The sequence below is a fragment of the Paramormyrops kingsleyae genome, chromosome 17, assembly GCF_048594095.1.
Source record: "Paramormyrops kingsleyae isolate MSU_618 chromosome 17, PKINGS_0.4, whole genome shotgun sequence".
In the NCBI taxonomy this organism is placed as follows: domain Eukaryota; kingdom Metazoa; phylum Chordata; class Actinopteri; order Osteoglossiformes; family Mormyridae; genus Paramormyrops; species Paramormyrops kingsleyae.
The window spans coordinates 22,799,484-22,821,416 of NC_132813.1; the positions used below are offsets into that span (position 1 = coordinate 22,799,484).

Here is a 21,933-nt window from a genome sequence, read left to right on the forward strand (position 1 = left end):
GTGTGCAGTTTTCTCCTGTTTGGTTTCAGCCCGGTTCTGCATTTCAGTCCAGTCTTAGTTTTCAGTGTCAGTGGTCATTGTGATTCTGATTTTTACATACTGGGTGTGAGATCGGGATTAGGACGTTCAGGCTGACTCCAATATCAACATCTTCAGTGTCACGGCGTATAGAGCGTAACACTAAAATTGGTGTTTACTGTGATTTGTTGTGAGACCAGTATTGAAATAGACAAGCTTATAGCCATTGTGTTCAGCATGATTGCAATATCTATACATGCAGTGTGAGTTTCTATTCATGTATATTCATATATGCATATGTCGTTTGTATGAGTGTGTGTGTGTGTGTGTGTGTGTGTGTGTGCGTGTGTATGTGTGTGTAAAACCAAAAAACCCTGGTGTCTGTTAAAAGTATGTTTGGGGCTGTAACTCACAATATCATCTTACTATTTGTATATTTTTATTAGTTGCTACATACTGGTGAAGCTTGCTGCTGTTGATATAAAATTGTGTCACTGTAGAAAACAGGGCTGAGTTTCCCAAAGTCTTCTTAACACTACATCGTTTGTAAGTTCTCTCTTTTATCATAGAACTTATGAATGACGTAGTGTAAAGAAGGCTTTGGGAACCTCACCCCAGAACCACTGCACTGGGCCACTGTCTGCCAGCGGCCTGTTGATCGTTAGATTAAGTAGCGACTGTGCTGGAAACTCAGCTACTGGGAGCAGCGCTCATCCGTGGTAAAAACAAATCCCTGCCTCCCATAATCACAGCATCAATTGCACATTATTTCAGTGTAATGGAATTAGTACTGACAGTAGAAGTAACACAGCTACAATAGGCCATTTGCTGTTGCTGAAGCAAATGCACTATCCAATAATCACAGCTCTTTATGGCATATAATTTGTCTTTCTTTCTGTCAGCCATACTTCTGGCACTCTGATTGGATGGGCTCTTTTCCATGTGGTGTCCCAGAAATGTGGCCTTGTATTGGACCCAGATACTTGATGCTCAGTACTTGATACTAGGTACTTGACAATCAATACTTGCATTTGCAGTTAATATTTTGAACGGAATGTCACAAAGCCCTTCTCTGCTTGTGGTGACCAAGGCGAGTCCTCCTCGGTGCTGCCTGTTGCTGTGAGATCCCCCATCCTTGCATTATGCAGCATGTTTCTATGCTGGCTGGTCAATTCTAGGCCTTTACTGGGCACTGTGAGGCTCCTGGGGCTGCTGTGTCTAACTGAGCACAGAAGGAGCCTGTGGCGGCCTTTGTCATAGAGTATGGGAATCATAGTGTATTGATCTCTGAAGGCTGAGCCAATGAAATGTTACTCAAATGAACCCAGGTCTTTTTTCACAAAGCCTTGGATTATTTTCATTTCTTTTACGCTATTAAGCTGACTCATTCAGGGCCTGATACTGGACTCATGATCAATCACAGCATTACATCACCCAGTTTGACGTGGCAGATCCAGGCTGTGCTCTAAAAAAGGGGAAAATAACCTTTGTTAACAGTGGAGGGAAACATAAAAATGAGACATTTTCCCCAGCACACAGCCTGCTGTTGCCACGTGGGTCGGAGGTCAGCCTCCAGTCCCTCCAGAGCAGACGATCTTTATTGGGGAGGAGATGGAAGCGGACGGATTCCTCCTGTCGCCTGACGGCATTAAAGCGGCTGGAAGGGACTTTGTGGAGCAAAGGGGCCCCGGGGTAAAAGACAGCCAGAGTTTGTAAATGGCTCAATTTAGCTCCCATGTGTATGGGGGGGACCGGGCTGGCCAGCGGCTTTCAGCCAGTTACAGCCAAAGAAAAAAAATCAATAGGGCTTTTTGAGAGCGGTGATTGTTTAAAGGCGTGCGGTGTCTCCGGGCGCAGAGCCCACACGCTTGCGTGCGGCGGCCCTCCCTTCCCCTCTCCTTTTCCTCCTGCCCCCTCGGTTTAATGCCACGCCAGGCTGCTGGAGCAGCTGGAGGGACATGGTGCTCCCACGTGTGCAGGCCAAATCCATCAGGCTGGTCTCTCTGGGAAGGCCGGGGGACAGAGTGGAACCGGCAGAGGGGGCGGTGGTAGCAGGGGCAACATGGCACTCGTCCGGGAGTCTGCGGCTCCCCGCCCTGCGACTCCTTCCTCAGTCCCTCCGGCTAGTGGTGAAGCTGCTGATCCTATGACACCTTTTTTTTTTTTTCCTGGAATTTAATGGGCAAAAAAACTAGAGGGAAAAAATGTTCTATTTAGTTCAACGGTAAGTTTTTATTATGGTCAGTCATTGTATCTGGAAACTCTGGAGTAGCCATACAGTAAAACTGCAACCAGTTAACTGTGATATTTGTTAATTTACAACAATTAAATAGCGCATAGCAGTAAATGGCATAAAACAGCGTGTAATCGTTCTTACCCTTTTCTTTGGCTGTTACCATTTTTCCAGATATAGCTCTGGCTGTCGGGCGCTAGCACATGTGCTGACATCCATGATAATATATCGCACAATATAACTTTTAAGCACGTTTACGAGGCAATTTTTATTACTCCCGTGACAAAATAGCAGAATCTGGCCTGAGAACTGGCGTGCCAAGAAAATGTGCTCGTAGCAACTGGCTTTATTGGATTTGACCCCCAATAAGACAGAGTGACCAGCAGGCGTAAAGAGACTCTCAGATGTGGGCAGCCCTGCTCCGGTCCCTTCGGGGATCTCTGTTAGCCAGGAAAATCACACCAGTGCGATTGATACTCCACATAGACGGATACACAATGAGACAAGTCTATCTGAAAAGGGATCGGTCAGTAGAATCAAAGGAAAACATCCTGCATTTTACCTGGATAAGCTTGACTGGGTCATTTTTGTCTTCAGTTCTTTATTACAGCTGCCTGTTAAGTCCTGAAGGAGGGTTATCCTCTCTTTTAGTACAGAAACAGGCTTTCCAGCGTAATATTTGCCCCCCGCCTGTATGAGGAACCTCTGCATGTGAGATGTGTGGAATCAGCCTCTGATCCTGATGGCAATGCTCGATCACTTTCCCGCCGTTAAACAGCAAACTCTCAGTCATCCTGAGTCACCTCCCATGATGCTGAAAAACTAATCATACAAAGCGTGCGTTAGAGCCGGTATCACGGGGCTGTTTCCTCGAAGGCATGTTATAAAAATTACAGCTTGCTGTGGATACCGCCGCCTCGCTGCTGAGTAAATGGTGCAGTGATGGTGCACGTGCTGTGTTTACGCTGCACTATGGATCTGCCCAATTGTTTCATTCAGTCTCTGAAGGCTCCCACACGCCATCACTCCTGGATGGTACAAGCCACAGGGGAAGCAGCCAGATGCCTTTCTGCTGAGGAAGACGCGCGCTAGACAGCCAGGTTACTGAGGTACCGTGTGCAAAGCATTTTACACTGACACACACACACACACACACACACGTGGCAGATTCTGCCATTGGAATTTGTTGTGGTGCGGAGGTGGGGTGGACAGAAGGTGTGACTTCTGAGCCAGCTAGCCAGTCATGACTGACAAGACGTCACCTGCTGGGATGACATCATCCGATCCGATGGGCCAGAACCGCTGCTGTCGAGCCCAGAATAACAGGCAGCGCGCAGGATGCCATCATCAACACACTGGAGTTCTGCGGGCAACTCGACGAAAAGCAAAGAGGCCGTACATTTCCCACAGCTGAAATATAAAGCTGAACTCGCCCGGGATATGGGTAATTGCGCACCCACACCCTAGCAGTTATAAATTATAATAGTTTGATAGATAATTATAGTATTTCTGGAGTGCTCAACAACACAGGCAAATTAGCTTGGTGTAGCAGTAATTTAGCGCATTTCTCATCATTGTTAGCTAACAGTAATTGCAGGCGGTTTGTTTAGTTAATGAATCCGTTGGCCGTGTAAATAAATGGAGAGCCGTTGAATTGATTGATCAATAGTTTGCTGGCTGCACGTGTAAGTGGGAGCGTGTTTCTGGCATCCGGGCCGCAGTCCGTGTGTGTGAGCGCAGTGAATGTCTCAGCACGACAGCTGACAAGTTCCATCTCGTCATCTGCAGGGGCTTCTGCGGTAATTAAACCCATTCTGTTGTGTGAATCAGTAGCCTGATAACTAATCTGCTGCCATCAAACATACTGAATTTCATAAAATGCAAGAAAATAGTTTTGTGTGGTTATTTTTACAGCCATTGATAGCACTACTGATGCCTGGAGGAGTGTGAGAATTCCTGACCTCTGTGTGACTTTGGCTAGCTGAGTAACACCCCCCCCCCAGCCGCCCCCACCACCTCCCCTAATTTCCACAGCAACTGTCCTGTTTGTTTACAGTAACAATGCAATTTATAAACAAGTCTCAACTGGCATTCAATTTTAATATTTAATACATTCTTCATTTGATTCAATCTAGTTCTGTGTTTTCAAGTTTACTGGCTCAAAATTGGCTCAATCCTTAAAATTGTTTACATATATATTCTGCTTTTAAGTGAGTTACTGTAAAACTGTGTCTGGATCACTTCTGATTTCTATTTGTACACATCATATTAATGCTGCCATATGCTATTAGAGAAATTAACACAGGTTCTGTAATTATCAACAAAAACAGTCTGCAGTACAACTAGGAAATGATTGATCAGAAAATTCACTGGCCCCTGAGCTGAAGCCTAATCAGGGAGTCTGAGCGAATTACTTATCATATGCATAGATAATCCACAGGAGGTGTGCCACATTTACATTTATTTATTATGCAGATAGAACATCACAAGCATGCAGCTGTCAGGAGCCACTTAGCTATAATTACAGCTGGGCTGAGCATCCAGTGGGTGACCAGTGACAAGTTAGCACTGAAGCTAATCGCTGAGCACTACATTACAAAGCACAGCGAGAACATTCTGTAACACCAAGAGATTCCTATGAGACCAGTGAAAAAGACACAAGCATCCAGTGTTGCCAGGCGAGGGTGTCAGATGAAGAAGGAGAGCAAGGCAAAGCCTGGTATAGTTAGTTGTGGTGTTTCCGGTAAAGATGTGTGTCATCGGTGTTTCTTGAATCTACTGCTTGTTAGTGAGAGTCATCCAGCTGGACCATTTGTGTGGTTAAATGAGCCAGACTGGGACTATGGAGAAGAGTGGCATGGTCGATCTCAGTATGTGTGCGTGCGCACACACACACACACACACACACACACACACACACACACACAAACACCAGGAGAATGCGCACCATGAACACACTAGGGGCTACTAGCCATATGGACACCCCCCCCCCCCCCCAGTGCCAGTCCACACATTAGGCAGTACAGGTGGGTGGCTAAGGCAGCATCTTCTGAGCGGGTGCTGAGTTAGCAACCACAGGCTGCCCCCTTGCCCCTGAAAAGCCACATAAAAACGTGAACCGCCGGTAAAGCAATCATGCAACGATCCCAACAGAGCCGTGATTCCAGCAGCCCGGGGGGGGGGGTGGGGGGGGGTGATTAGAGAGCGGCGGGTGTCAGGGCTGCTGCTGCCTCAGTGTTGCAGCCCGGGGGGGGGGGGGGGGGGGGGCTTTCCTGCCTGGCCCTTTTAAGGAAACTGTTAAAGCAGAAACAGGTTTTCGGGCTTTTAAATGGTCACTGTGTATTTATAGCGTGTTGCAGCTGCGGACACCGGCTGTCAGCCGAGCGGCAGGTCGCATTGCCCCGCTCAGGTATTCTCTGAGCATGTGCTCAGCCTCAGCTTCCCTGTCAACATGCCCCCATGTTCCCCTCGCTGCCATGGCAGGAGGCCATCCAGCCAGCGACCGCGCCAGGCCTCCGCGTGACATCCAGGCAACGCAGTCACGCTGAGTGACATCTCACTCCCCCTACGCTCCATTGCGCTCCCCCACTCTCACCACGGTCCTGCTATGTACATGTCTGTTTAGGTGACACTCCAGAGAGTGAAAGTGAGAGAGGCAGAGCTGGAGAGAGAGGTCAGAGTGAAAATCGGGGACATGCTGAATGCCCACAGTGTCATTGTGAGTCCTCGTGACGGTACCAGCCAGCGTGACATGGCACAGGGCTGCCGCTCTGGCCACAGGACCGTCTCACCAGTGTCAAATGAGCCGGGCCAGAGGGGGGCATGTGATGGGCGGGGGGGTGGGGGGGGTGTTGCTGAGAGGCTGCCACCGATGCGACTTGGCTGCTGGTTTATCCGCAGAGGCAGCAAGCGAATTAACAACAACAAGAACAATAACAACAAAGTACATAATCAGCATCCTGCTTTAATTGCTCCACATGTACTCGCGCTGTGATCTGCCAGACCGCCCCGCCCCCACCCCCCCCGCCTGCGTGTGTGTTACTAACACAGTGTGCATGCTCACCCCACACACGCATAAATGATTCATGCGCTGGGAAAAGCTGCTCTTTTTGCCTTTTGCTGGGCGTATATAAAGGTAGGGCAAGTGTCACGTGTGCGCAGCAGGACGGGAGATAAACAGGGCGAGCTGGCAGCCTTTAAACACAGAAACAGACACACGCAAGTGTGAGGTTAGACCTGCGCTGTGAACCTGACTCTCACACCCAGCCGAACATGCTGGAACGGGGGGTTCACCTTCGAACCAAAGATTGTCAGTTACAGACAGAGAAGAAGGACAGGAATTTGATAGAGTCACATCGCATATGGGGCCGTGACTCACAGTAAGACACATCTCATGGGTGTAATACCGGCGTTAGGAAGTGATGAGTGAAAACGCCTCACGGGGCTCGGTCAAGTCTCTAACTGAGAATGTGACCAATCTAAAAGAAGAAAATAAAAAAATAAAAGAGACTGTCATCGATCTCCAAGCCCGTAGTATGAGAGATAACCTGGTGTTTTCAGGCATCCCGGAATCTGCTGAAGAGGACGCAGAAATTACGGTTAAAACATTTATCAAGACCCACCTGAAGCTTCCAGAGGACACTGTGGAAAGCATCTGCTTTGACAGAGTCCATCGGCTGGGAGCTAAGAGGCCTGGTGCCCTGAGACCGCGTCCTATTGTGGCCAAATTCGGGAATTTCAAACAGAAGCAGCAGGTGAAGAGCCGCGGCAGGGAGCTGAAAGGAACGGACTTTGGCGTAAACGACCAGTTCCCCAAAGAGATTCTGGAGCAACGCAAAGTTCTGTTCCCAATCCGACGCAGCTCCATCCAGAAGGGCTCCCGAGCTGTGATCGCCGTGGATCGGCTCTACGTGGATGGACAGCTCTACCGCGACCCTAACATCACTCCCTGGTTATATTAACGCCACCCCAGATAAGAACCTGTTATATTTTTCTTCTTTTCCCAAATCTTCTTCTGTTTAATCTAGCTTATACATGTTAATTCGCTAATTTAATGTTATGTCATAACAAATACACTGCCGTCAGTCTCCGCAGCGCTTCAGTCCTAACAATGTTTTCGTTTCTATGTTTCTTACTTACACCCTTACTCGCGTGCCTCTTTGTATGTCTTTTTCACTTCTCCCTGCTTTCCCTGCACCGATCACCTGCTTTAAATTTCTACTCAATCACACACAACACCCTCGATTTTTACACATCTGCACGACATGATAATGTACATATGTACTTAGCTTCACCACAACCACTCCGACCTTATAGTGCACACAGATATATAGGATACACACGCACACAAGCGCTCACACGCTCGTTCGTATCTGACTCATTTGCACGTGCAACATTAGCTACACACACATGTCTATGGGCACACTAAGGTTTGTCTCATGGAATGTGCATGGAGCTGGCTCCAGAGAGAAGAGGTTAAAAATATTTAGCCAGCTTAAAAAACTACAGGCAGACGTTGTTTTATTACAAGAGACTCATAGACCTGCCACAGCTACAGATGAACTTAAAACACCTGAGTTTCCTAATGTGTTCTCAGCCTGTTATAACTCTAGGCAAAGGGGAGTAGCAATTTTAATACATAAAAATGTTAATTTCACATTACTCAACACAATTATAGATCCAGAAGGTAGATTTATAATCATTAAATTGTCTATACTTAACAAGAAGTTATGTATTGTTAGTATATATGGTCCAAATGTTGATAACCCTTCATTCTTCCACGTTTTCTTTACCGCACTCTCTGAACACCTAGATAGCGCACTCGTTCTTGGGGGCGATCTCAATTTCGCACTAAATAAAGAAATGGATAGGCTCAGTACAGCTGCTCAGCGCAATTGGGAATCCATAAATATAGTTAAGCAGTACATGAGTGACTATGGTCTTCGTGATGCATGGCGTTCTCTTCACCCCAACCGTAGGGAATATACTTTCTTCTCACACGTCCATCACTCTTACTCTCGTCTGGATTATTTCCTAATCAGTAGCTCACTGCTGAGTGACATTTCAGACACTGAGATACACCCTATAGCTGTCAGCGATCATGCTCCTGTATCTTTAACCCTAATAAATAAGAAAGCCATTCCACCAATTAGAAACTGGAGATTTAATACATCATTGCTTAAAGATGGAGATTTTATTAACTATTTCAAAAAAGAGTGGGCTTTATATTTAGACTATAATGACCTGCCTGGAACATCAGCATCTGTTCTCTGGGAAGCAGGCAAAGCTGTGATGAGAGGTAAAATAATCTCATTCTCATCACATAAAAAGAAAAGAGAAAACAAGTATATTCAGGAATTAGAAGAAAACATCAAATCCTTAGAAGAAGCTTATGTATCATCCCAGGAACAGGAAATGCTGAATAAAATACGTAAAGCAAAATTAGAATTAAATGAAATTATTCATAAAAAAACACAATTCTTAGCACAAAGACTTCGCTGGCAAAATTATGAATATGGTAATAAATCAGGTAGATTTTTAGCTAACCAGTTAAAAATAAATAAAGAAAAAACAACTATATGTGCTGTTAAAGACTCAACTGGGGATACAGTATATGACCCTGAAAGAATAAACAACACTTTCAGGGACTTTTACAAATCTTTATACTTACCACAGATAAACCCATCTAAAGACGAAATTGATCAGTTTCTTGATAGTATAACCCTTCCGAAATTATCAGATAATCAAACGATAGAACTGGATTCTCTGCTGACACCAGGTGAACTCCAGGAAGCTTTGAACAGTATGCCCAATAATAAGGCTCCAGGTCCAGATGGATTTCCAGTAGAATTCTATAAAGAATTCTGGACAATTCTGTCACCAACATTCTACAGAATGTTGCAGGAAACCAAGGAAAATGGTAGACTACCACCAAATATGAATTCTGCCAACATTAGTCTCTTGCTAAAACCAGGCAAAGACCCTATATTGCCTACCAGCTATCGTCCAATATCACTTATTAATGTTGACCTTAAAATAATCTGCAAAGCTCTCTCAAAAAGAATAGAGAAGATAACCCCTCACATAATTCATCCTGACCAAACTGGTTTCATAAAAGGGAGGCACTCATCAACAAACACACGTAGATTACTCAATCTGATAGACTATTCGTGCAATAAAAACCTTCAAATCATAATATTGTCTCTAGATGCAGAAAAAGCATTCGATAGAGTTAGTTGGAGTTTTTTATTTGCAACATTACACAAATTTGGTTTTGGAACCTCTTTCATAAACTGGTTAAAAATATTATATAGTTCCCCAACAGCATGTGTTAGGACAAATGACCAAACATCCTCTAGCTTCTGTCTCAAGAGGGGCACCAGGCAGGGATGCCCTCTCTCCCCCTCACTGTTTGCAATTTTTATTGAACCACTAGCAGCAGCAATTAGACAGGCTATAGTGATTAAAGGCATCAAATGCAAGAATGTGGAACATAAGGTCAGTCTTTATGCGGATGATGTGTTACTTTTTCTCCAGCATTCACAAACCACTCTCTCTGAGGTAATTACATTAATAAACTCTTTCTCAAGAGTCTCAGATTATTCAATAAACTGGTTAAAATCTACAGTTCTTCCAATTAACTGCTCCTTTCAGAACTCTTCCTCCACTCCACTGCAATCTGGGGATATTAAATATTTAGGTATTAATGTTTCACCTAGGCTGGCAGACTTAACTAAATTAAACCACATCCCACTTTTAAAGAAGGTAGAGGATGAGCTGGTTAGATGGAAGTCCCTGCCCATATCACTCATGGGAAGGGTTGCATCAATAAAAATGATGGTGTTACCAAGAATTAATTATTTATTTGCAATGATTCCAAGTAAACCATCACCTGACTGGTTTAGATCTCTGGACTCCGCCATCTCTAAATTCCTTTGGAAAGATAAACCACCGCGTATTAGCCTAAAAACGCTGCAAAGGACCAAGGACAAAGGAGGACTAGATCTGCCTAACTTTCACCACTACTTCTTAGCCAACAGGCTTCAAAACATCTCAGGATGGCTAAAACATACCTTCTTAGATGAACCTTGGCTAGACGTAGAACAGGCTCTATGCAATAACATAGACATTTCGGATCTACCATTCATTAGCTCAAACATTAAACGACATGAATGCTTCAAAAGCATCAGTATCAGCTCTTCTCTGACAGCATGGTGGGAGTTTCTTAAAATGACTGAGTCTTCATTAATCCCATGCAAACGTACTCCCATCTGGAACAACCCTGACATACTACTAAACAATAATATCATAAATTTCCCGGATTGGAGTTGTAAAGGTATTAAATACTTGGAACATATATTTGAAGAAATAGACTTTATCCCCTTTGACTTATTAGTTAAAAGACATGGGATTAACAAGAATAGATTTTTAGAATATCAACAAGTTAAATCTATAGTAAAAAGGAAATTCAAGTCTACTCAAATCAAATTACAAATACCACCAAGGGTGGCAGAATTCCTTAATCTCAAAACCCCCAAATTACTGTCTAAAATATACAGGACACTTTCTAAAATGGATGATTCAATATCCCTTCCTATTGCAAAATGGGAGGCAGATTTATCAATCAGCTGGAACCACAATTTCTGGTCTAAGACATGCTTAAAAACCTTTGAACAGATTAGAAGTCCCAATTTACAATTAATACAATACAAAATCCTGCATAGAGTGCACTATACAGGGCATCGGATGTTCAGGATGGGTTTTACATCTTCTAACAACTGCTCACACTGTCAAGGGGATACACCTGACAATTACATCCATGCTCTTTGGTTCTGTCCACCTGTTCAGATGTTTTGGCGCAGGATTTGTGAGGACTTATCAAAGTGTCTGAAATGTACCATTCCAGCCTCTCCTTCAGTCTGCTTGTTGGGTGACTTAGATGGTGTCACTACCGAGATTAACACAACCCACATGGCTTTCACCGCTTTATGCATTGCTAAGAAGACTGTCCTCATGAACTGGAAAAATAAAAATAACCTTAATATGAACCAATATATAGAGAGTTTGCTGGACCATATTAGTCTTGATACAGCTTCTGCCGCCACATTAGACCAATCTCTCTGGGCTCCTTTGATCAGCTCCATCACCTAGTGGCGGTGGGGGGTCGCAGGTTTGTCCCGCTTCGGTCTTTGTTGTTGGTGTGGGGGGGGGCCTATGGGCTTGGGGTGTCTGGGGGTTCCCTGGGGGGGGGGGGTTTCTGGGGGGGTTCGGCGCTGGGACTGCGGACCTGGCCTGGATGGGGCTTTGGTGGCTCTTGGGTGGCGTCTTTCTGGTGGCTGCATGCAGCGCTGCTGGGGTAGCCTGTGCCGGCGGACGTAGGGTACCAGCCTGGCGGCCGTGCTGCTCCTGGGTGGGTCCGGGGCGGGCTTGGGGTTCTGGGGGCGCTCTGCCTCCGGGCTGGGGTTCCGGCTGGGCTGGGGGGGCTTGGGTCCTGGTGGGTGGGTCGCCGGGGTGTGGGCTGGCGCGTGTACTGGGGCCCGGCCCCGGCGCGGGGACCTTCGGCGCATTGGAGGGGCTGGGGGCCTCTTTAGCTGGTGGGGAGGTTGTTACCATCTGCCCGCAGGTGGTCCCTGCCTTAGGGGTATCCACTCTGCGGGGGTGGGGGGGAATCCAATAGAGTAGGAGAATGGACCAAACCTGGGTGTCTGTTGTCTTATGTAGTCTGGGAGTTGACTTAATGGTGGGGTGGGTATAGCTTTTCCCTCTGTGGTGGGGTCTGGTTGGCTGCCCCGGGCTCTGTGGTGCCCGGTGGTGCCGCTGCTCTGGGCCCCCGGACTGGATGGGCCTCGGCTCTCCCGCCCTGGGTGGATTTCGGGGAACGGGGGTGCTTATGGGGGTCAGCGGGGGGGCTGGCTCCAGAGGGGGGTACTTTGCCCCCCCCGATCCTTTCCTCCCCATCCCTAAATGCTTCCCTCCTCCCGCTCCGTCACCCCAACACACATATAGGGCTTTGAGGTGCAGGTGCGTCGCTGGGATGCAGGGGATTCCTCCTCTGTCCTCCCGTGGCCACCTGTGTCTCAATCACACATCACAACTTAGACACTCTCATTACTTACTCTCTCATGACACATACATCTAGGGCCTTGGGGGTGGGCACAAGGAATGGCGTCCAGAGGGCGGTCTGTTCATTCAGCCTTACCTCTGGTGCCAGTGCCCACTTCTCAATTTTAAGTTGCATATAGACATTGAGGGTTCTGGGGAGGGGCCGAGCTGACACCAGCTGCTGATTGGCAGAGGGTGGTTAGCACCATGCCCTTCCCCTGTTTTAAAGCACTTTAGAACAACACGCACCAACACCACATATGAGCGGGCGGAGGGAAGCAGGGGGTCTTTTCACACCCCCGTTCTCTGTTCACCATCTGGGGCCGGGGGCTGGGAGGAGCTGGCCGTCCGGTCGGGGTCTGGGCTGGTGGGCTTCTCGGCTGCTGTGGGGTCCGGGGTGGTCTTCTTGTCCCCATGCCAGAGGACAAAAAAAAAAAAAAAAAAAAAAAAAAAAAAGGAAGTGATGAGTGTGTCCATCCATCTTCCCTGCTGCTTATCCGGTGCGCGCTGTGGCTTACTCACAATCTAATGTCTTGAAATTCTTCTTAAAGTGCAGAAGAAGGTCAGATTAGTTGATCCGTTATGACCTTAACTGGGACTCGGGTTACAGCAAGCCTGTGCTGCTGCATATGGCCATCGATAAGCTGCTCCTGCTATACTTACAGCCCAAATGGGTCCCTGTCAGACCGGACCTCTCTGCAGACCCCTGGCAGACCGGGCCCCTCTGCAGACCCCTGGCAGACCGGGCCCCTCTGCGGGCCCCTCGCAGACCCCTGGCAGACCGGGCCCCTCCACGGGCCCCTGGCAGACCGGACCTCTCCGTGGGCCCCTGGCAGACCGGACCTCTCCGCGGGCCCGTGGCAGACCGGACCTCTTTGCAGACCCCTGGCAGACCGGGCCCCTCTGTGGGCCCCTCGCAGACCGGGCCCCTCTGCAGACCCCTGGCAGACCGGGCCCCTCCACGGGCCCCTGTCAGACCGGACCTCTCCGTGGGCCCCTGGCAGACTGGACCTCTCCGTTGGCCCCTGTCAGACTGGACCTCTCCGTGGGCCCCTGGCAGACCGGACCTCTCCGTGGGCCCCTGGCAGACCGGACCTCTCCGTGGGCCCCTGGCAGACCGGACCTCTCCGCGACCACCTCCAGCATCTCGCCTCTCTGGCTCGGGCCGTGATGGCTCCGTGGGGATGAGCGGGAAAGTGCTTTTTCAGCAATCATTAATGGAGCAAACTGAACGGGTCTCCTTCTCTTGGACCCATAATGAGCCCCCCCACCCCCAGCATGGCACCTCCTCCAGCCCGCGGCCCATTGTTCCACAGCTGGTCGCAGGCCCCAGGAGCCATAATTGTGCGTAACCCTGACCCTCTCTTGGTGGTTATTTTGTCATGGCAAGCTGCCTTTTACTAGGGATGCGAGGGTCCCTGAGGTTTTTAGAGCCAATGCCTGGCCACTCCCCTCCATCCCCCATTCCCCAGCACTGCCCCCCCCCCCCCACATCCCCTTTTGAAGGACTGGGAGAGGATGCCGATCGATACAGGGCAGCCCTTAACCGTGTTTGTTGCCGTGGTGCTTGCTTATGAGGCAGCAATTAGGGGCAACAGCGGCAGCCCAAAAACCAGCTCTGTCTGGCCCACAGAGGACCTGATGGTAGGCCAACTGGATCGGGTTCATTAAAGCTCTCCGGAAAGGTGTGTGTGTGGGGGTGGGGGCGGGGTATTGGGGATCCATATCGTCTGTGTAATTCACCCCCCAGGGAGCGGCAGTGATTTGTGGGAGATGGTCATTGAGGTGGCAGAGGTCACAGCGACAGGTGTAACTGCAATCCGGCCCCCTTTCACATGTGCTGAAGCGGGCCATCTCACAGTGCTAAGCGGCCCCATCCAGCTGTGCTGACCCCAAGCCGGCAGCTATATGCCATCGCAGTGTGTATCAGTGTGTTATACAGGGACAAGAGGTAGACAGAGAGAGACAGAGAGAGACAGAGAGATGGGTTGAATGTGCAGGGGAGGTGTATGTGTGTGGTCCAGGTATATCTTACATTGTGGGGACCAAACACCTGTTATTTCAACATAGTAGGGACCATTTTCCCAGTCCCCTTAAGGATAACCATAATCTGCAACCAAAAAACTAAAAAAGCCAAAAGACTTCTTTTTGGTTACTTGTGGTTAAGGTTAGCGCTGGGTAGGGGTTAAGGTCATCATGTTAGGATTAGAGTTCTTCCCATAGAAATGAATGGAGTGTCCCCACAAAGATATAATTACAACCCTGTGTGTGTGTGTGTGTGTGTGTGTGTGTGTGTGTGTGCGTACGTCTGCCTTTGTTATGTCCAGGAGCTTTTTTTGCCCCAGCAGTCCAAGGATGTGCTGTTATATTAATTGGAGCCTCATAGTTTGTTAGGGTGTATATGTATGTGCTCTGTGATAAACTGTAATGGAATGTTATCCAGGGTGCCCCCATCCCTGTGTCCTGCGGGCCCCCCCCGGGCCACGAGGGCAGAAGCGTGCGTGACAGCTGGGTTGTTTTGTCATTAAGCCGAATGTCCGAGTCAGACAGTGGACAGAAGGGGAAGCAGACAGCAAGCAGAAGTGCAGCAACATAGAGCTGACCTCCTAGTGACAGCATACCGACGGCTGTCAGTGCATCATTACAGGCAAAGCTCTGGAGGGGACACAGCTGGCAGCTAGCAGCCTCGTGAATGTCACCCTCCTGCAGGCCGTGTAAAGTTGCACAAGTGAATGAATTCTCGATAGCCAGAAGTATTAGTTGTCCCTGTAGTTGTCGTCCAGGGATCTCCGGGGTTGATCCGTGACTCAGGGACAAGCTTGCCTACTCACCTTTAATCGATTGTTAGGGAGATAAAATCCGTTTCCTGTCTATGAGCGAGGGAGAGACATCAGGAACTACCTGAGTGTCAGGATTTTCAGTTTTGTTCATTTTTGTTCATTTTTGTTATGCATGCTTGGCTGGCCTGACCATTTTTATCCCGTTGTTGCTGGGGCTCTGGATTTGAACTGGGACCCTTACCAGACGGTGCCTAACACACAGACCTTTCAGGCAAACCTGATCTCATCCCTGCTTTACAGGAGAGCAGCATCTGTGTGACAGATGCATACCTGGGATCTTAATGCACATAGATGCTGGGTTTTCGTTTTACTGGGTGTACTGTAGCTGGGCCCGTTTCCTGCTGAGTGAAGACGAGGCACATTATGGCGTTCTGTGTGGGGAGAGGGTATGTTTCAGATTGTTTAAGATTTAGGCTCCTGTCCAGGACTGAGAACAGCCGATAGAAGCTAATGAAGTGAGTCCCCAAGCCTCATCCAAACACAAAGATTAACAAGTAAAATAATGCTGCTTAAAAAGTGATGAAGATTGAAGACCTCACCCACTCAGGGGCTTCTAGAGCAGCATCTCTCAAAAGTGGCATCCTGTGGTTTTGGGTTTTAGAGCAGGGGGGAGAAGCAGAAGCAGAGTCTGACAGCTGGCAGGGGGGTGGGGGACCCCCACTGTCCTCTTTTCTGTAGTACTGCAGGTGAAAAAGATGGATAACTCTGCACTTTCCTTCCATAGACCAAACTGGGACCCACGTGCAGCAGGAATGTGTGTGATCTGGGGGGGTAAAATGAAGCAAACTTTTCACTGAACAATAGCCAGACCTGTGCACCAACAACAATGGTGCAAAACTGCTGAATTAAGTTTCGGAAATAGCTGTGATTTGTCTACATTGAATTGGAATGTATGGCAACACAGGAAAAAATGAATGCAAACACACTCACTGTCACTGTATGCACTTGTTTGCCCTCGTTGAGCCGTCTAAATTAAAATGACAAATTGCTCTGCCATGGTCTCCACTGAGCAGCATGCCACCTGCTGGCTTACTGGGAACCATTTATTCCAGCTCTGCCATCATTTGTAAACACAGACCCACATTAGAAATGGGTGGAGTTGCATTCTGCAAAGAAATTGGGAGGAGAAAAATAAGCAATGGAGGGAGATCCGTACCTCCTGTGCTCATCTCCTCTCATTATGAGTCAACTTCCTCCTGATAAACGATACTGACAATCCGCCAGAGCCTTATCTTGCTACTCCCCGCCGTGAGAAAACCCCCAACTCATCAACACCGATGGTCCCTAATTACTGCGGGGTTCAGACGGAGTCCTGCTTCATGTGAACACTGCCCATACGCCAGCCCCCTCAACAAGCCTCTCAGTATTGAGTGCATCTAGAGTCCTTGGCCTCCAGTTGTTAGAGAAGAGATGCAGGCTGCAATTACTGCAGACAATCGGGAGGAGGAACTCCACACCAGGAGACGGGCTTATAATGATGCTTTTAACTTTGGGTGGGAGGACCTTGTAAGGAGAGGAGCGGCAGATAAGGCTTTGGGGGAAGGTGGCGGACGGCCAGGTCTCCTTCTCCTCGGCCTCCTTGCCTTGTGCGTTCGGGGTCATGCTCATTAGTGCTGGGGCAGCTATTGCTCAGCAGCCATGGCTGTTTACATGGCCTATCGCAGCAGCAGCCCGCCCCATCCCTTCTTATCTCCACCCGTCTCCACAGAAATGGGACACGCAGCTTAGGGCGCTCCCATAAAGGGCATCGGCCGCGCTAATGAGCGAGGTACTACTTAGGAGGCCTGTTCTTCCCATAAGGCACGTCGGGGTCAGGTATTCAGTGAGAGGGGCAGCGCATGGGGTGGGGGCAGGCAGAGATAGCCCGTGAGAACCCAGCATGGGTCAGGAGACCTGGGCTGTGGAATCCCGGCACCCCATGACGTACCTGTAGGGCGCGGGATCCCAGAACCGCCCGGGCTCAGGAGCCCCTGCTCAGCGGGGGGAATTCCTCCTGAGCTCTTCTTCCTCGCCCTGTCATTAGAGCGCTGAGGCATGGTTTGACTCAAAGCCACAAAACGCTTCACTTTTATAGGCCGGTGTCTGCATACTTTGTGCACTGGGTGATGCTCCAGGTGCCTTTTCGGCTGGCGGACCCATGGAGAGGATTTCCCAGGGGTGAAGACAGATTAGTCTACGTCTGATGGGCTTGACTCATCAGATTCCGGAATATTCCTGTCTGAGTTAGTTTTTTTGTAAAGAGGGTTTGTTTGTCTGTAGCTTATGTATTACGTGACACTTCACATGGAATCAAGTTTATCATTTTGAATAATATCTGGGTAGGACAATAGCAGTGTGAGTAGAGCTGTTGCATCACACCTCCGAGGGTGGGGGTTCACATCTTATCCCTGCTGTATGTGTGCAGATCCCTCAGTGAGGGCTGTCAGACTGAAGGGGCCATATTAAAAACCACCAATGAGTCTGTGAGGTAACCGGGACGTATTTATTTAGTTAATAACAGTATGACCCAAACGTTGCAGTAATTTGGTTAAAATTTTACTATATGTAAACAGCATTCACAAATGTTAACAGTGTGGTAAGCATTATTTATGAAAATTCTCTTTTTAATTAAAACTGAACAGTGATACAGTATACAAAACATCTCTCTGAAGATGTAGAATTAGAACTGAGTCCAAATGAGTGAGTCATCTGCTTTTATCTGTCATTCTCCACTGGATCCTACTTTTAAATGAGAAATAGGCTGAGTTCAGTTCCAGGAAATCAAAAGAACCAGATGACAACTGGAATGTTTTGCTGAATGTTATGATACCTCACTGCTGTTGAATTTGCGGCTGGGGGGAGGGGCGGGAAGAGGAAAGGCATAGTGCAGGCTGGCACAGGATGAGCCCTGCTTCCGGGATAAGGCTGTGATGTATTCTGCCATTCAGTTACATCACTTTCAGTTCAGAACACACAATGAAACAAATTAATGCATTTCTTGACATAGGTGGAACTTAAATTCCCTGTTGAACAGGGAATATATTCCCAATAAATTACACCAACACTGGAGAGAGAATAGATGATAGACCAAGGCTGTCTGTCTCCTGGTTTATACTGAACTTGGATAGCCAATGTTGCTAGAAAAACACATCCAACATGCTAACTCACTTGAGACGACAGTGTGTGTACAACCGGAATAAGACAGAAACAGCCTCATAAGTTAGTCTCCTGGGGCATTGAAGGAGCTTTTGCCAGAATATTCAGACCAGAATAACAAAACATTGAACCATAGGGTTGTTCATCGCTACAGATTTACTGTATTGCTCATACTCAGTAGTTGAGGACACAGGATTTAGCTAAGTATGGCTGTTATTATGCAGGCTCATTTTTGAATTTTTATTTGTTTTACATATTTATTTTTAACAATAAGCAACCTTTAGGTCTTGTTATTCTGGCATGTTGATGTCAGACACATTGCCTTTGGTCTACAATTGATCCATTGGTCTATAACTGTTTAATTGTTTGTGTTTGCAGTTTTAATAATAGGCTAATTTCAAAATAAATTCTGTTTCCCCTACTGTACTGAAATTGCACCAAACCATGAACCCAAAAGCTAGGTTTGTATTGAACTGTGAATTTTGTGTACCGTTGCACCCTAATTCCTGGGCCATTTATAACAGAATATCAGAATCATTTTGCAGGCCACAAAGAATTGTGCTCCAGGCCAGATGTGGCCTGCAGCACTTGAGTTTGACATATGTGCTTTAGTGTTTGGGTGTGAGATGGGTTGGCTCCCCAGTCCTGGGTTATTCCCTCCCTTGCGCCTGTAGCTTCTGGGATAGGCTCTGGACCCCCCGCAACTCTGAATTGAAAAACCGGGTTTCGGAAATGGGTGGATGGATAAATATTTGGGTATGAGTCCTCTGATGGACGGGCATCCCAATCAGTGTGGAATTGTGTCCTATGACGTCTGGAATAGGTCACAACTTTGGAAGATAAATTAATAATATGTGGAATTAATTTCGCACTCTTTAAATCACTTACCATATTTCTTGCGTTAAGCCACAAACATGGTTATTTGCCATTAGTCGTAATGTCTAATAACAGTGTTCTGAATGACTCAAGGGCACCCGCCAGTCTGCTTATCGCACACACCACAAGTGGTACTCTGCTGTGCAGAAGTGTAGCGCTTACTGGAAGAAGAGCATGCCACCGTAAACATGCTTACACTAGCCGTACCTCTAGGGGGCGCATTTAGTACCATGGTATGTAAACGTGGTTCCTATATTGTGGAGCTCTCATTTGTCATCTTCATCATCACCCTCGTTTTCTGGTGAGGATTGTAGAGGCAGCATGCCAACCTCTTTCCCCATGGTTCCAGATCATTCTGGGGAATGCCACATCCAATGGGATGTGCCCAGGACAGCTCCCCTGAGGGCTGGCTTCACAGCACCTTTATGACATGTCCGAAACGCCTCAGCTGATTCCTCTTGAACTGAAAGAGCAGCAGCTCTTTTTCCAGGTCCCTCCAGATCTCCAAATTCATTACCCTGTCTTGGAAAGTGAGAGCGGCAACCCTGTGGAGAAACCTCATTTCAGGCACTCTAACTTTGCTCTTTCAGTCATTACTCACAGCTCATGTCCACAGGTGACAATACGAGCATAGATTGACTGGTGAACCTCAAACCTTAACTGAAGACTTAGGTCCCTCTTCACCACCATAGTGTGCCCACCATACTGAGTCTGCTGATCCAATCTGCCTGCCTGTCTCGTGTTATTCCCGTAGCTTATGAAGATCCCGAGGTAAATCCTTCACTGAAGACAGACTCTCCCGGCTCACCTGAAGTGACTCACTCTTTTCTGAGAGAGAAACATGGAAAAAAAGAAAGGAGACCAAGGAATAGCAAGATCAATGAAGAAGCGGGTAAGGCAGACAATAGGAGGGGAATGAAAGGATAAACAGAGGGAGAGAGAAAAGAAGAGAACAGATGTGACCTAACATTAGATGAGACCCAGAGTGTGATTCTACCATAGTGGCCAGATGTGCCCAAGGCTGGATCACCACAGCCATCACAGACCCCCCCCCACCCCACCACCCCACCCCAAAGTGCTTCCTGTCTCTGTTCTGGAGGCTAAGCATTTCAGGCATGCGGCCTACCTTCTCATTACACTGGGTCACAGACAGAATGGCCCTCCTGTAAACAGTGATTGGGGAAATCCCTGTTGCTTGACAGTGTTCAGCTGTATTTATTTTTACAACGTGTAAAAGGGGGTGTTGCTCAGATTTCTGAGGCAGAGCCATGGCAACAGTAACTCCGCCGCCTCTTCCCCTCGCACAGTCCTCCCAGAACGATGTAGAAAACGTACAGCATTTTTCAAGTTACTCGACCCCCCCAACATGACACCTCTGTTTATTGTTGCGAGAGCAACACTTCACGGAACGGTGTTCTCGCAGATAATTCAATAATTTACCCCCTCCCACAAAGACCCCTCCTCCAAATTTTCTTCTGTGACCAGGCTCCATTACCTGTCTCTGCCTCCCTGCCAAAGCCAACTGTGCAGGTGTGCTCCCAGTCCCATTTGGCTGGGAGTTCTGGAGCAGGCCGGCCCTCACCGGTGGCCCTCGGCAGTGCAGCCGGTTTGTCCGAGTGTTTTATTGGTGTTTATAAAACCAGATGTGCTGGCGTGCATGGAGAAGCCTTTGGGGATCGTCAGCGGACCCCCTTGCCGCGTGATAAATCTGTACCAGGTCCCGTCATACTCTTAGCAGGGTCACGGCTGTGAAGCGTCTGGTCTGGGACAACCTCTCCAGGAAGGGCACTGTCAATTTCAGATAAGCTCCCTGCCTTAACTCTCTGTGCTGGTCCAGGCAGACATTCAGGCTCAGCACTTAAATAACTCACAGTACATCCGCCTGCCGCCTCGCCCGCATCCTTTCCCGGGAAGCTCCTGCCGTTTTCTTTGCGGCCCCTAAATCTTCACACTTCAGACTCCTCTAGCACATCCACCGCTATTGCGTTTCCATTTTCCCTCACTGACCTTGCGTATGTCTGGCAGTAACCTGTAGCCTTTCAATGCCATGTTCCTGAATGATGCTAAACTACCCCCCCCCCCAATAGCTTGGGGGTGAGGGTCAGGTTTCTGTCACAAAACTGCATCGGCATGAGAAACTCAAGGAGGGAACAGCTATAATAATGTATGCAGCTCGTGCGATAAATTACACTCTGCGGCAGTGCGGGTCGCCAGACAAATCTTGCTTTATTGTGGAGTCCGGGAGAAGACGGATGGATTGAAGTGTGCTGCGTTGGAGGAGGTGGAGGATTGAGAAGTGCATTATGGGAGGGGTTGGATGGATTGTCGAGCACTGGAGCTTTGTTCTGTCAGAACCACAGCTTAATATCTCTGTGTGACAAGAGAGGCTCATTAATAAGGGGCTGATCCCAGCCAGTGACAGGACTGCTGACTGCAGAGGATCGGGTGGGGGGGGTGATCATGCTCTCCTGGGGAAAATGGGCCACAGGTGGACTAAATATGTGGTCCCAGGTGCCATTAGGGATGCCACGGATGTGTGTGTGTGTGTGTGTAGGGGGGTGGGCAGTCTGGAGGGTGAGGCACAGTGGGTGCATGCTTTGCGCTCTGACATCCCCATTAATCAACTCACATGCAAAACATTGCCCTCTCCCCCTTTGAAATAACCCAAACACAGGTCCCAAACGTGATGATGGCAGACTGGCTTATGAGGAATGTGTGCACACGCTTGCC

The 21,933-nt window shown here is 48.1% G+C and overlaps 1 protein-coding gene across 1 annotated transcript in view; it reads left to right on the forward strand.

Moving 5' to 3' along the window:
- The window catches only part of robo2 (roundabout, axon guidance receptor, homolog 2 (Drosophila)), a 343,506-nt gene that overhangs the window by 144,663 nt on the left and 176,910 nt on the right, over positions 1-21,933 (forward strand). The window contains exon 3 of the mRNA XM_023838865.2: positions 19,958-20,095. Coding sequence (XP_023694633.1) covers positions 19,958-20,095 — 138 coding nt within the window. The remainder of the gene's footprint in view (positions 1-19,957; positions 20,096-21,933) is intronic.